Source organism: Musa acuminata, chromosome BXJ3-5 (genome assembly GCF_036884655.1).
Source record: "Musa acuminata AAA Group cultivar baxijiao chromosome BXJ3-5, Cavendish_Baxijiao_AAA, whole genome shotgun sequence".
Taxonomy (NCBI): domain Eukaryota; kingdom Viridiplantae; phylum Streptophyta; class Magnoliopsida; order Zingiberales; family Musaceae; genus Musa; species Musa acuminata.
The window spans coordinates 30,047,549-30,064,414 of record NC_088353.1 but is presented as its reverse complement, the minus strand read 5'-3'; the positions used below and the strand labels follow the sequence as shown (position 1 = coordinate 30,064,414).

The 16,866-nt window shown below is 47.3% G+C and overlaps 1 protein-coding gene across 1 annotated transcript; it reads left to right on the top strand.

Annotated features, from left to right (window-relative positions):
- The first annotated feature begins 2,266 nt into the window (after positions 1-2,266).
- On the top strand, positions 2,267-3,439 carry LOC103973677 (uncharacterized). Its single transcript, XM_009388310.2, has one exon. The coding sequence runs from the start codon at positions 2,267-2,269 to the stop codon at positions 3,437-3,439; it is 1,173 nt and encodes a 390-aa protein (XP_009386585.2).
- Positions 3,440-16,866: the final 13,427 nt, after the last annotated feature.

Below are 16,866 nucleotides of genomic sequence, written 5' to 3'. Positions count from 1 at the left end.
AAATGGCGCATTATAATGTTCGAGTTGATTGAATTTAACGTGTTGAGTCCCCGATTCATCAAAAACAATGATGATATCAGTCAGACAGATAATACTGAATAATTTATTAGGTTCAAGTCTTGAAGCAAATGGCAAGAACGCACAAGGGCTTCATCATTTAATTTCATATGGCTCTATCTTCGTAATGAGGAATCAAACCATGCTTCAACATGACAAAGGTTGTGCTGGTTGACCAAAGGAATGCAATTCGACGAGTCAGATGAAAAAAGAAGGCGTCGTCGTCCTCATGCACGCACGGTCATCACCCGTGCACCGCTCGCGTTATAATGACATGAGAGCTACAACCTTGGCTCTCACAATTGACAGTAAAAAGGACAGCTTACCAGCAGCTACTCTTTCTACAGTGATATTTTTATCTCGATCTCCTCTATAGACTTGTGATATGTTTCGTGGTGAACATTCATGGAATGAGTGGAATCAATGCTGTTGGAGAACTATACAAGATGGACAGTTTGACCACTTAAACAGTCTTCAAAGAGTTGTGAGATTTTGAAGCTTGTTAGTGTTGTGATTGCAGACATACAGGTGACGAGGCACATCTGTGACCTTGTCCTCTAATGTTGCATGACTTCTAATCCTAAGTCTTAATCAAGATGACTGCTGCAGTATTGTATTATTTTTCTTCTTGAAATATCACAAGTGTACTCGGTAAAGGTGACATTAGAGAACGAGTAGGCTTCCATCGTCATGCACCATCATCACCTTTGTCGTTCATATGACAAATTATGGACTCCATCGTCATGCACCATCATCACCTTCGTTGTTGATATGATAAATTATGGACCCAAGGCACGTCACCACATCTCACACGCAAAGTCAGAATCCATACCAAAATGTCACACATCATGACATCCCACACGCCTCATTCCGATAAATCCAGGACGTCACCACCCTCGCACGCAAGGTCAGAGCTCATGCGTGCTGAGACACTATCCGACACGCCCATCACCTCGAACCATGTACGACCCACCCTCATGTCATAGTATAAGAACCCTTCGTGGATACCCACCAAAGGGGGATCTCGGGAGGGGAAAAACATTCAGCTAACTCGCTCGTCGGAGGGGCCACGGTCGGGGATCACCCGGCGAAGGCCTTTTTCTATAGGAAAGCGGCCACCCACGATTCACGAGCGCCCTAACCTCGAAAGCCGCCGACCGACGACCTCGCAGGCGAGCCATCAACTATTCAGCCTCCAGGCTAAGGAACGCTGACCAAGAACCCGACACTGAGGGCCGATCGACGTTTCGGCGTCCAGTTCAGCCGACGGGACACTCTCGACATCGACCCATGGACCAGGCCGTGCTGACTAACGAGCCACGACACATCCGTTCACAAACAGTTTGGCGCTAGAAGGAGGGCCATGTCGCAGGAGTTCCCCGCAGGAGTTTCCCCGAAAGGAGAGCTGCCGACCGGTTTCCTCTCGACCCGACCTAGGGATCAGCCTCCCCCAGGAGGCGGAGGGGTTTCAGCCTCGACGCCAGATCGCTACTAGCGCATGTTCAATGACTCGGGACTGTCGCCCCTCGAACCTGCCGACGGGCCTTCAGCTGTGTCACCCGAGGTGTTCCTCGGCCTGACCAAGCAGGTCCAGGCGATGGCAGGAATGATGCAGACGCTCATCCCACTCATACCCCAAATTGTACGTCTAGCAGCTCCCCCGACCAATCCGGTAACACAAAGATCGAGCAGGGAGCAAGCCGGGACTGAAGAGGCCCGAGACCGTGCAACAGGCCCGAGAGGCCCGCTTGAGCGGGACACACCCGCACCCTGCCAAGTCATGCCACCCTGCGCCAAGCCCGATCTCTTGTCGCCGGACTCGGTGAATGACTCGCTCAGGATCCAGTTGTCCCGGGTCAACCAACGCCTGGACAAGTTCCAACGCGAGTTCCAGAAGTTGAGGAGCGAGTCGGGCGAAGATGGCTTGGGCAGATCCCCCTTTGTTCAGGAAATACAAGAAATGCTCGTACCCCTCAACTTCAGGTTGCCCGCGCTGGAGACATATGATGGCGTCTCCGACCCCGCGGAACATGTCGTCGCGTTTCGGGCTCAAATGACCCTCTACGATACTTCCGATGCATTAATGTGTCAGGCGCTTCCAACCACCTTCCGGGGACCAGCGCGTGCATGGTTCAGCCGACTACCCCCGTCCTCAGTCTCATCTTTCGATCAGCTCGCCAGGGAGTTCGAGTAGAATTTCGTCGCTAGCATGCGACCCAAGCCTTCCGTGGCCACCCTGCTCGCGCTATCCCAGAGTGAGGACGAGTCGCTCTCCCAATTTGTGACACGTTTTGCCGCTGAAATCCGGGGATTCCCATACGCTCACCCTTCCCTGATCATGCAGGCATTCCTAAGAGGATTGAAGCCCTTAAGGTTCTTCTGGTCACTGATTGAGAAGCCGCCGACAATCATCCCCGAGACGTTCCAACGCGCCAACCAGTACGTCGCCGCCGAAGCCCTAATGGCGGGAAGGCGCACAGACGGAAAGAAGCCGAGGGTCGAGCGGCCCCGAGATGCTGCCTCTGCCACTCCGGAGCAACCCCGCCGGAGGCCCGCCCGACTTGAGCCGCTCTCAAGGCCTCCACCTCTCCCACTAAACACGTCTCGGACCGAAATCTTCCTCCAAATCCGGGAAAAGGGTCTTTTACGGCACCCCAACCCCATGAAAGCCACCCGTAAGGACCGATCAAAATACTGTAGGTTCCATCGGGACTACGGTCACGACACCGAAGCCTGCCATGACCTTCAAAACCAAATTGAGGACCTGATTCGTAGGGGACACCTCGGTCACTATCTCAAGGAGTCCAAGGAAGTAACCCCATGTCCTAGAGGTCCCGTGGAAAAACAAATCGACGTCATCTCGGGAGGACTGGCGGCGGGCGGCAATAGTTCAATGGCAAGGAAGGCCTATGCTCGGAGCACGGTCAAGAAACGTCCCCGACCAGAGCTCGAGCCAGAAATCACTTTCGGAGCCGAGGAGGTTGAACGTTCCCACCATGACGACGCCTTGGTGATCTCCATCCGGATCGCTAACGCTCAGGTAAAAAGGGTAATGATTGACACTGGAAGCTCTACCGATGTGCTGTACTTCGACATCTTCAAAAAGCTTGGGCTGACCGGGGAGGACCTCGCTCCAATGAGCTTGACCCTCACCGGGTTCACCGGGGACTCCATCTTTCCGCTCGGCACCACCACGCTACCCGTTACCATCGAGGAAGAACCAAGGGGCAAGACAACATTGACTACCTTTATGGTGGTCGACCTGCCCTCAGCCTATAACGTCATCCTCGGCCTCCCGATGCTCAACAAGCTGAAAGCAATCGTTTCTACCTACCATCGGGCCATCAAGTTTCCAACTGCGGAAGGAATCGGGGAATTGTGAAGCGACCTAGGAGAATCAAGGCGATGCTATCTTGCAGCGGTCGCTCTCCCGAAGAAGTCGCACCTCTGAGATCAAGATCCCCGAGGCGGAGCTATACCCCCGGTACACCTTGAGCCTCCAGAACCACTCATCGAGGTACCGTTGAAAAGAAATCGGCCCGACCTGACCGTGAAAGTCGGTGCGGCGCAACTCGAAGGAAATCAGCTCCAACTCATCGACTTCCCGAAAGAGAATGCCGACGTATTCGCCTGGTCCCCTGGGGAAATGCCAGGGATTGACCAGGAGGTGGCCCAACACCAGCTTAGCATCGACCCCGGGGCTAGGCCAGTGAAGCAAAGGCCGAGGAAGTTCGCCCCCGACAGACAAAAGGTGATTAACGATGAGGTCGACCGCCTTAAAGAGGCTGGGTTCATTATCGAGGTAAAATATCCCCAATGGCTGTCGAATGTAGTCCTCATTAAAAAGACCAATGGAAGTTGGCGGATGTGTGTTGACTATACCGATCTCAACCGGGCATGCCCCAAAGACTGCTATCCACTTCCAAGGATAGACCAGCTGGTCGACGCCACTGCAGGCTATGAACTCCTAACCTTTATGGACACATTCTCAGGCCACAACCAAATCCGAATGGCATCAAAAGATCAAGGGAGCACCGCCTTTGTCACCAACAGAGGGGTATACTACTACAAAGTAATGCCCTTCGGCCTTAAAAACGCTGGCGCAACCTACCAAAGAATGGTGGACAAGTTGTTTAAGCACCAGCTCGGGAGGAACATGGAAGTGTATGTGGACGACATGATCGTGAAAAGCAAAACCGCAAGCGCACACATAGCCGACCTGACGGAAACTTTCCAAACTCTCAGGCGATTCAACATGCGCCTCAATCCCGCCAAGTGCGTCTTCAGGGTTAACTCGGGAAAGTTCCTCGATTTCATCATCCACCAGAGAGGACGCCAACCCAGAGAAGGTCCGGGCAATAACCGAGATGCACCTGCCCCATTCCCTCAAAGAGGTGCAGCGCCTCACTGGAAAGTTGGCGGCACTCAGCAGATTTGTATCACGATCGGGCGACAAGTGCCTCCCCTTCTTCCGGGCACTACGACAGGCCGAAAGCTTTGAGTGGACCCCAGAATATGAAGAAGTGTTCAAAAGATTAAAGGCGTGCCTACACCGCTTGCCACGACTCGCCTCCCCCGAACCAGGAGAAATCCTTGGTCTTTACTTGGCGGCCTTAGCACAGGCGGTTACCTCCGTGTTAGTTCGGGAAACATCACCTATGCAACTACCTATCTACTACGTCAGCCACATCCTCAATGGGGCCAAAGTACGGTATTCCCCGATCGAGAAGCTGACCCTCACACTGATGAAGATGGCCCGAAAGCTGCGACCATACTTCCAATCTCACACGATCAGGGTCATCACCGACCAGTCGTTGCGACAAATCCTGTCCAAGTTCGACGCGTCAGGGTGAATGCTACAGTGGTTGGTCGAGCTCGGCGAGTTCGACATTCTGTACTCCCCCAGGACCACCATCAAAGCTCAAGTGCTGACCGATTTCATATCCGAACTAACCCCGGAAGATCATGAGGAAAACAATGGTCGTTCGTGGACCCTACACGTGGATGGCTCGGCCACTGCCGAGGCCGCAGGGATCGGGATCATCCTCAGAGACCCAGTTGGAGAAACCTATGAGAGATCACTCCGGCTGCAATTCCGAGCCAACAACAATGAACCCGAGTACGAAGCACTACTTCACGGCCTACGCCTCGCCTTGGAGATGCGGGTGGCCGACCTCGAGGTTTTCACCGACTCCCAACTGGTCACGAGGCACATCAACGGGAACTATGAAGCCCAAGATTCGACCATGGCGTTATACTTGGCGGAGGCACGACGGCTCGCCCATCTCTTCAACTGGCTTTCAGTCACTCGAATACCTCGGGCTTAAAACGCACTTGCTGACGTTCTGGCTAAGTTAGTCACCGCCCGCAGCCTGGAAGCAACCCCGGCGACCGAGTTTGTAATGGCACCGACAATACCATCATGCGACATTGCTGAAACTCGGGTGTCCCCAAACTGGATGGAAGATATCCTCCACTTCAAGAAAGACGGCACGAAGCCTACCGATCCATTGGCCGTAAACCGACTAAGACGAACCCAAGCCTGGTATTGCATGGTGGCCGGAAAATTGTATCGCAGGGGCTTTTCTCAACCCCTTATGCGTTGCCTCGCGCCATCGCAAGCTACAACGATCCTCGCTGAGCTCCACGAGGGAATCTGCGAAGAACATATCGGGGGACGAACCTTAGCCTTCAAAGCTCTTAGGCAAGGGTATTACTGGCCGACAATGCGTCAAGATGCCACATCATATGTACAACAATGTCAACAATGCCAAAGGCACGCTCGATTACACCACCAACCGGCGGTCCCACTCATCCCGATGGAATTGGCCTGGCCCTTCGCCCAGTGGGGACTCGATCTCCTCGGCCCTTTCCCCCCGGCTTTGGGACAATGACGCTTCCTTATAGTGGGGGTCGACTACTTCACAAAATGGGTTGAGGCTGAACCTTTAGCCTCCATCACCGAGAAACAAGTCAGAAGTTTCATCTGGAAGAACATTATCACACGATTCGGAATTCCGAGAGCCATCGTCACCGATAATGGAGCTCAGTTTAACAACGCCAAGTTCAAGGCCTATTGTCAGTCATACGGGATACAGTTAAGGTTCAGCTCGGTTGTGCACCCCCAAACCAACGGTCAAGCCAAAATAATGAATCGGGCGATCCTAGAGGGCCTCAAAAAGAGAGTCACGGGAGCGCACGGAGCTTGGGCGGACGAGCTCCCTAGCGTCCTATGGGCGATGCGGACGACTCCAAAGGTTGCCTCGGGAGAGTCTCCATTTAGCCTCATGTTTGGAACCGAAGCAGTCCTTCCTCCGGATATGGTGTTCCCGACCTTGCGCACCTCCGACTACAAACAGGTAGACTCCGAGGAAGGTCTGCGAGCGAACCTGGATCTCCTTGAAGAAAGAAGAGCTGTGACACACCTTCGCACCTTGGCGTACAAGAAGGCTGTGGCTCGGATATACAACCGCAAGGTTTGCTCGCTGTCGCTCAAGGTCAGGGACCTCGTCCTTCGAAAGACCGAGATAAGCAACCCAACCCAAGCAAGGGGAAAACTTGCACCCAACTAGGAAGGCCCCTATCGGGTATACGACGTAGTCTGGGAAGGGACTTATCAACTCGAAACGATGGAAGGAAACCCTCTGCCCAGGACATGGAATGCAGCAAATCTAAGGAAATTCTACCCGTAAGAGAAGCAAGGCAAGCTCTTAAAACATATGCGCATATAGAACCAGGAAAGACGGCCAAATCCAAAACTCAGATTTTCTTATTAAAGAAAAAAGTACATGTGGCGATCGAGCAAAACAATCTCGAGGGCCAACCCCACCAAAATCGAGAAAAGCAAATACAGGTCAGCTCGGAGGTGGAGTCTCAGGCCCGTCGTCGAAGGGGACGCTCGCCTGCATGTTCATAGATTAATCCGTAGGGTGGTCGGCGAAAGGGTCCGGCTCTAATACCAGTTCCGAATGCTCGGCCTGAGTGCGAGCACAAGCCACTCGGTACCTGAACTCGTACGTCACCCGTCCCAACCTCACCAACCCGTGCTCAAAGTCAGCGGACGACTTGTACTCTGTGAGCGCCTCCTTTATTCTCTTGGGCAGCGCCTGTTGCTACTCCTTCAGAACCTCTTCGGCAGCCCAAGCTATGGATCTAGCGGTCTCGACATCATGCGAAAGCGTCTGCAGCTCATCGTCCAAGGTGTGGATGCGAGCTCGGCTCTGTTGAATCTCGTATTTTGATGATGAAACTACTTGATATATGTTTATGATTTAATCTGCGTTTTGAGTGACGCAGGATGCTTCGATCAGGATGAGACAATTAAAGCAGGAACATCATGTTGTGCCGGAGGAACATGTCAGAAGATTGGACGTCGGGCCGGTGGATCGGTCGACGTATCGACAGAAGGCTTCGGGTCGTGGACTCGGGCATCGGGCCAAGAAGAGCGGGTATTGTGCCAAGGATATCGGAGTTGCGGAGTCAACTGGCCGATTGGGCAATAGGCTGCACGAGAGAACGATGCGCCGAAGAATCGGACGAAGCGTCGAGGGACCAATGACATGCCGGACAACTTGGTTAATTGCTTAGAACTAATTGTCTCGATCGAAGTTTTTGTTTTGTTGTGCAGGATTAACTACGATGAAAGTTAGACAAGCAGCAGGTGTTGCGCCGGAGTCAAGATCATGATCACGTTGGGAGTTCTAGAGTTCGACGGAAGTTCGGACGGTCGTCGGAGGTTCAGCGAGAACAGATCCGAGAAGTCCAGAAGCTTGCCAAGCGAAGCTCGTCGGAACTCGCCAAGTGGATCGTCGCAAAGTCCAGGAGTTTGCCGGAAGTCCGCAGAAGCATCACCGAGGGTTCATCGGATGATCGACGGAAGTTCGCCGGAAACTCGCCGGAAGAAGCGATTGACGTACCGAAGCAGAGCTGCAGAATTTGTCTTAGATTTAATCGTAGTTAGCACGGTGATTAAGTTAGAAATGGGAGGTGATCCCATTAGCTTAATCCTGGGGCAATTGGGCCCCTGAAGAACTCAAGTTGGGTCGAATGGTTCAACCCATTTGAACCCAAGTAGCTGTGGGAGGTGCAACCGCCCAGGCAGGGAGGTGCAACCGCCCAGGCTAAGTCTCCCAGCGAGACTGGGCGGTGCAACCGCTCCAGCCAGGAGGTGCAACCGCCCACGGCTCAGTCTCCAAGTGAGACTGGGCGGTGCAACCTCCTCTGTCAAGAGGTAGCACCGCCAGAGCTCAAGTTCCGAGCTCTGCCGAGAGGTGCAACCACCGAGCTCGGTCTTCGAGCTCTGGCAGGGTGATGCAACCTCCTTGGACAGGTGATGCATCGCCTGAGCTCGGTCTTCGAGCTCTGGCAGGAAGGTGCAACCACCCCTGACAGAGAGGTGCACCCGCCTGAGCTCAGTCTTCGAGCTCTGCCAGGCGGTGCAACCTCTCCAGTCAAGAGGTGCAACCGCCTGATCCCGGAATTCCGGGATTTGATGGTTTTGAGCTCGAATTTTGAACTGGGTTGGGGCCTATAAATACCCCACCCATTCAGCACTGAAAAGATACAGACCTACACCGAAATCTTGATCTTTTCTGTGATTCTAAGAGCTCAAAAGTGTTGTAAAGCCTTTAAGTCTCCTCCTTCTGTTCTTCAAGTTTTCAGTTGTAAAGTGAGGAGAGAAAGGTCTGTAAAGGTTGTCTCCTGAGCCTGTCAAAAGGAGAGAAATTGTAAAATGGCAGTTTGGCCTTCGCCTATTGAAGGAAGGCCCCTAGTTGACGTCGGCAACCTCGTCGGTGGAGGAAGCCAAAAGTGGAGTAGGTCAAGGCTGACCGAACCACTCTAAATCTCTGGTTTGCGTTTATTTTCGAGCACTTTATCATTACTGCAAACCTCCTTCATTACTACTGCTCTCTGCGCTTTCACGAATAAGTTCTAAGTGCTGTTCTTCCGAATCTGCATTCAGACGTAATTTCGTATTTTCATACATCACAGTTTACGTTTACGTTTGATTCTGCAGAACTGTTTTCCGTTCCTTTACGAACGAGCTTCTTTGCAGTTTACACTTACATTTTGATCCTATTGATAACTGCAAACTGTCCTCTACAATTTTACGAACGAGTTTTAACATTTAGACGTAAAACTGCATTCAGACGTAAATCGGCTTTCCTCGCTCAATCATCAGTTCTCAGTTCACGTTTACGTCTTGATTTCAACTGCATACTGCCTTCTGTGAGTATACAAACGAGTTTCAAAGTTTAGACGTAAATCTGCGTCTAGACGTAAAACTGCGTTTAGACGTAAATCTGAGTTTAAGACGTAAATCTGAGTTTAGACATAAATCTGAGTTTAGACGTAAATCTACGTTTAGACGTAAAACTGCGTTTAGACGTAAATCTGCGTTTAGACGTAAATCTGTGTTTAGACGTAAAACTGCGTTTAGACGTAAATCTGAGTTTAGACGTAAACTGCGCTTAGACGCAAAACTGCGCTTAGACGCAATCTGCGCTTAGACGCAAACTGCACTTAGATACAAACTGAGAATTTGCTTTTGCATCGTAATAGTTTTGAACGAACGCAGCTTTTGGTTTTTAATCGCTGTAAGATTTCCGCTGCACTAATTCACCCCCCCCCCCTCTTAGTGCTCTCGATCCTAACAATTGGTATCAGAGCAAGGTTAACTCTCTAAAGGATTAAAACCCAAGAGAGATGGCATACGCCGGAAACCAAGAGGGGCATTCGATTACACGTCCACCCATGTTCAGTGGAACGGACTACACTTACTGGAAGACCCGAATGAGGATCTTTCTTATTTCTATGGATTTTGAACTGTGGAACCTTGTTGAAAACAGATTTTCAAAGTCTTCTCTTCCAATGATCGATTGGAATGAGTTGGAAAAGAAGGCTTTCGCTCTTAATGCAAAGGCTATGAATGCCTTATTTTGCGCACTTGATAAAAACGAGTTTAATCGTGTTTCAACTTGCGAAACTGCTTTTGATATTTGGCACACACTTGAAGTGACCCACGAGGGCACAAGTAGAGTGAAAGAGTCAAAAATCAATCTGTTGCTGCATTCTTTTGAGCTTTTCCGAATGAAACCGAGTGAAACCATTGGCGACATGTTTACCCGTTTCACGGATGTCATCAACGGTCTAAAAGGACTCGGAAAAAGTTTTTCGGATTTTGAACTCGTAAATAAAATACTAAGATCCCTTCCTAAAAGTTGGGATCCTAAAGTCACTGCCATTCAAGAGGCAAAGGATCTGCGCAACTTCCCTCTTGAAGAACTAATCGGGTCATTAATGACCTACGAAATGACTTGCAAAGCTCATGAAGAGCAAGAAGACATCCTTCCAAAGAACAGGAAGGATATAGCACTTAAAACTTCTGAATGTCACTTGAGAGAAAACTCAAGTGATAAGGACTGTGATGATGACTTGGCACTTTTGACAAGAAAGTTTAAGAAATTCTTCAAAAGAAATAAGTTTAAAAACGATGTGAAAAATAAACTTGAACCCAAGAAGGACCAAGTGATCTGCTACGAATGTAAAAAGCCGGGACACTACAAGAATGATTGTCCCCATGTCAAGAAAAGAACAACAAAGAAGAAGGCGCTCCAAGCAACATGGGATGATTCGAGCGCATCTGAGGAAGAGGAGTCCAACACCGAGCAAGTTGCTCATTACGCCTTTATGGCCATCGAAGAGGAGGTAACGGATTTATTAGATGCTGATTTATCTTTCGATGAATTATCAAATGTCTTCCATGATTTATTTGATGAATGCAAAGTTATAAATAGAAAATACAAGTTGCTAAAAAAGGTACATGATAATCTTACTTGTGAGTTTGATAAGTTAAAAGTCAAACATCATGATAGTTTAAATTCATGTATCAAATGTCATGATTTAGAAACCATACAAAAAGAAAACTTGCTACTTAAGGACACCTTGAAGAAATTCGAGGTTGGTAGCAAGTCATTAAACATGATCCTTACAAACAAGGGTCATGCTCCCAAAAGAAGTGGGATTGGATTTGTGAGGAGTCCTCACCAAAATCCAACTACCTTCATAAAAGGCCCAATCTTACATGTTCAACACCAAACCAAGTGCAACTTTTGTTGCAAATCTGGACACAAGACACATTGTTGTCCATTCAAGAAAATAAGTCCAAACAAATTAATTTGGGTTCCTAAAGGAACCATGATAAACTCTATGCAACATGATAGAAAATGTAGATCTATTTATGAGGCACCCAAAAGCAAATGGGTTCCTAAAGATCATCCCTTCCTATAAAAACATTAAAAGTCTAGGCCGGAGCAAGAAATAATATTCTGCTCCTTGACTCTCAATGGTCGTAAACCAAGAAAGGAACTCGCAACACTTAAGTAACAAGTGGAAGTTGTGAAATCACAAATACGATACAACCTTATTAGAAACATATGATATCCAAATTCACAAACCCCCCTGATCTTCAAAACCCGTTCATCTACGAATTAATTCTTGTAAGAAATTAAATATGTCATGATCTTAAAAGGGATACCAAACAAACATACGTATGCACGTTAAAAGATCTATCTTGATCATACAAAAGCTTCTTCCTTAAATAAAAACTCATACGAAATCATGTAACAAACATTAATTGCTCTGAAACTCTCCTCAAAGCAAAGGCTCCCTAAATCAAATCAACTTAGGTGCTCACTGGCTGCAGGCGGTGGCACCTCTCCAGCTGGCGGTGACACCTCCAGCTATCACGGGTTGCCAGAGGTTGCACCGCTCCAGCCAGAGGTGCAACCGCCAGCAGCTCTGCCTTTTAAACCCATACTAGGGCCGGCTAAGGAACCGACCCCAACTCACCCCCATTTCCTCCTCTACTCTTCCAAGTCTCCTCCACTCCCATTTCACTCCTCTAAGCCTTCCAAATACCTCCCATTTCGGAGCAAAACTTCAAGAATCCTTCCTTCTCTTGAAGATTTCACAAAGGTACTCTCTAAGAAGCTCTTAAATTCTGTTTTGTTCTTTAGCTTATCATCATCCCTCTAAACAGCAGTAGTTATGGGATCTAGAAGATCCTCAAGGGACAAGGGAAAGAGGAGATTAGTAGAAGAGTTTGATTTCACTCTTTTCGATTCAAAATACCATGCTGAAAAATTTCCCTCTTTCGAACTTAGATGTATTACTAAGGGAAAATACGTAGATCTAAATGAACTAAGAAACTTAGAGACCATCCAATGGTTTGCGAACCTAGATCTACTCCCAATCTTGCAGATTAATGAACCCATCTATCCTAGGCTTGTTAGATTATTTTACAATAACATACAAATAGATGATGAAGGAAGAATGTCCACCTATCTTTTGGGACAACACATCTCAATCACTGATAAATTCATTTGTGATATGATAGGCATTCCCATAAAAAGCATAGGACTCTAATTTAGAGGATCATGGGACGATGAAAGTATTGGAACATCCTATGTTGAAGCCTTAGGAACAATCTTTGCCAATCCTAACATAGCAATGGTTCCTAAAAGTTGTGAACATCTATTGCCTTTGAACACTAAGATACTTCATTATATCATGACTAGTATAATTCTTCCTAAACAATACCATCATGATGAAATAAGTCAACTAGAATTAGGAACTATGTACTCTATCTTGAAGGGTCATGACATCTGTCTTGGCTATCTTATTCAACAAAATATGGTAGAATTATCTAAGAAAGATATGATGCTCTCATATGGTGGTATAATCACTAGAATAATAAAAGCTTACGACATTCTAATATCACCAGAAGAAGAAGTAATGAAAGTAGATCGATACAGCATAATAAACAAAAATCTACTTCACCGACTAAGATGCTACTATAGAAACGGTAACTGGGTTAGACTCCCTAGAAGGACAAATTCCCCTCAGCCTGAACCTGAACCTGAACTAGAGCCGGAAACCCCAGTCTTTAGGAGTACCCAATCTCCTCCGATCCTTCCCCTTGAGGAAACACATCCAGCTGAGCAAACTCATACATCCATCGAAGAAATTGGGATTCGTATGGATCGATTCGAACAAAGACAAGAACGGATTGAACAAAGACAAGATCAAATCCTATCTGAGCTGCAGCAAATTCATAGTCAATTTGACTCTTTGTTTAGGCACTTTAATTTTCCACCGCATCAATAAACTTATTGAACACCTGTTGTTGTTGTAAACTTCTTATGATACTCACTTCTGATGAACTGGCTGTGAACATCTATTGTGGTAAAAGTTACTGTTTGTGATACTCACTTCTTATCATTACTGTTTGTAATGTGTCCAAATTAAGAATGTTGTGCTTTGAAACTAAAAGTTCTGAAAATCTTGTGTTCATTCCAAGAAAACTAGGAATGTTGATATGTCCGAACAGATAAATTTGTTAAAATTTTTTTTTTTCGGACTATGTTGTATGATCAAATCACTTGATTTCCATGATTATATGTGAAAATCTGCAACTAAAATCTTGTCCGAATGCATCTTATTTACAGATTTTCTCGTTCACCTTCATGTAAATTGAGTTTCTGAAATAGATTTGATGAAGTGATTCATGTGTATGTATTCCATCTTGCAAAATCTTTACAATGGATTATAACACAAAGGGGAAGAAGTATTTAAAGCAATCTATGTAAAATTCCTCTATAAGCTTGCTATTATTATTTTCTGGTTTCATAGTTATCATGCCTTTTGTTGATAACAAAGGGGGAGAAACATATGAATTGATAAACACTATGTCATAGCTGAACTGCCATGATGAGAAATATATGAATTGATGCTATGATTGCCAAACTTGTATTATACCATGTGATGAAATGCTATAATTGATAAACACTTGAATTGTTTGCATTATGATATCAAAAGCTTACATCGCAATTTTTCATGTTGGTATTTGATAACTTGCATGATGATAAAACTTGACATTATGATTTTCATGCAATGAGTTGAACCAATATCACACACACTTGATTGTGATACTTCTCCTTTTTGTTGATGACATAGGGGGAGAAGTATGTTGATGACATGACATGTGATGCATAAGTTTATGCATAAGTTCATGTTGACGTGTTGCAAGTATTCATGATGAATATTGCAATAACTTGAATTCAGTTTGAATTCAAGGTTCTATCAATATGGTATATTGATAGGGGGAGTTTATTTACGTGTTGCAAGTATTCATGATGAATATTGCAATGACTTGAATTCAGTTTGAATTCAAGGTTCTATCAATATGGCATATTGATAGGGGGAGTTTATTTAAACTCCGGGAGTTAAGCTTAACTCCGTCATCAAGTGGTTGTCATCATCAAAAAGGGGGAGATTGTTGAATCTCGTATTTTGATGATGAAACTACTTGATATATGTTTATGATTTAATCTGCGTTTTGAGTGACGCAGGATGCTTCGATCAGGATGAGACAATTAAAGCAGGAACATCATGTTGTGCCGGAGGAACATGTCAGAAGATTGGACGTCGGGCCGGTGGATCGGTCGACGTATCGACAGAAGGCTTCGGGTCGTGGACTCGGGCATCGGGCCAAGAAGAGCGGGTATTGTGCCAAGGATATCGGAGTTGCGGAGTCAACTGGCCGATTGGGCAATAGGCTGCACGAGAGAACGATGCGCCGAAGAATCGGACGAAGCGTCGAGGGACCAATGACATGCCGGACAACTTGGTTAATTGCTTAGAACTAATTGTCTCGATCGAAGTTTTTGTTTTGTTGTGCAGGATTAACTACGATGAAAGTTAGACAAGCAGCAGGTGTTGCGCCGGAGTCAAGATCATGATCACGTTGGGAGTTCTAGAGTTCGACGGAAGTTCGGACGGTCGTCGGAGGTTCAGCGAGAATAGATCCGAGAAGTCCAGAAGCTTGCCAAGCGAAGCTCGTCGGAACTCGCCAAGTGGATCGTCGCAAAGTCCAGGAGTTTGCCGGAAGTCCGCAGAAGCATCACCGAGGGTTCATCGGATGATCGATGGAAGTTCGCCGGAAACTCGCCGGAAGAAGCGATTGACGTACCGAAGCAGAGCTGCAGAATTTGTCTTAGATTTAATCGTAGTTAGCACGGTGATTAAGTTAGAAATGGGAGGTGATCCCATTAGCTTAATCCTGGGGCAATTGGGCCCCTGAAGAACTCAAGTTGGGTCGAATGGTTCAACCCATTCGAACCCAAGTAGCTGTGGGAGGTGCAACCGCCCAGGCAGGGAGGTGCAACCGCCCAGGCTAAGTCTCCCAGCGAGACTGGGCGGTGCAACCGCTCCAGCCAGGAGGTGCAACCGCCCACGGCTCAGTCTCCAAGTGAGACTGGGCGGTGCAACCTCCTCTGTCAAGAGGTAGCACCGCCAGAGCTCAAGTTCCGAGCTCTGCCGAGAGGTGCAACCACCGAGCTCGGTCTTCGAGCTCTGGCAGGGTGATGCAACCTCCTTGGACAGGTGATGCATCGCCTGAGCTCGGTCTTCGAGCTCTGAGAGGAAGTGCAACCACCCCTGACAGAGAGGTGCACCCGCCTGAGCTCAGTCTTCGAGCTTTGCCAGGCGGTGCAACCTCTCCAGTCAAGAGGTGCAACCGCCTGATCCCGGAATTCCGGGATTTGATGGTTTTGAGCTCGAATTTTGAACTGGGTTGGGGCCTATAAATACCCCACCCATTCAGCACTGAAAAGATACAGACCTACACCGAAATCTTGATCTTTTCTGTGATTCTAAGAGCTCAAAAGTGTTGTAAAGCCTTTAAGTCTCCTCCTTCTGTTCTTCAAGTTTTCAGTTGTAAAGTGAGGAGAGAAAGGTCTGTAAATGTTGTCTCCTGAGCCTGTCAAAAGGAGAGAAATTGTAAAAGGGCAGTTTGGCCTTCGCCTATTGAAGGAAGGCCCCTAGTTGACGTCGGCAACCTCGTCGGTGGAGGAAGCCAAAAGTGGAGTAGGTCAAGGCTGACCGAACCACTCTAAATCTCTGGTTTGCGTTTATTTTCGAGCACTTTATCATTACTGCAAACCTCCTTCATTACTACTGCTCTCTGCGCTTTCACGAACAAGTTCTAAGTGCTGTTCTTCCGAATCTGCATTCAGACGTAATTTCGTATTTTCATACATCACAGTTTACGTTTACGTTTGATTCTGCAGAACTGTTTTCCGTGCCTTTACGAACGAGCTTCTTTGCAGTTTACACTTACATTTTGATCCTATTGATAACTGCAAACTGTCCTCTACAATTTTACGAACGAGTTTTAACATTTAGACGTAAAACTGCATTCAGACGTAAATCGGCTTTCCTCGCTCAATCATCAGTTCTCAGTTCACGTTTACGTCTTGATTTCAACTGCATACTGCCTTCTGTGAGTATACAAACGAGTTTCAAAGTTTAGACGTAAATCTGCGTCTAGACGTAAAACTGCGTTTAGACGTAAATCTGAGTTTAAGACGTAAATCTGAGTTTAGACATAAATCTGAGTTTAGACGTAAATCTGCGTTTAGACGTAAAACTGCGTTTAGACATAAATCTGCGTTTAGACGTAAATCTGTGTTTAGACGTAAAACTGCGTTTAGACGTAAATCTGAGTTTAGACGTAAACTGCGCTTAGACGCAAAACTGCGCTTAGACGCAATCTGCGCTTAGACGCAAACTGCGCTTAGATACAAACTGAGAATTTGCTTTTGCATCGTAATAGTTTTGAACGAACGCAGCTTTTGGTTTTTAATCGCTGTAAGATTTCCGCTGCACTAATTCACCCCCCCCCCCCTCTTAGTGCTCTCGATCCTAACAGGCTCTCCTCCAGCTCGGCCTTCAAATGCGTCACCTCTG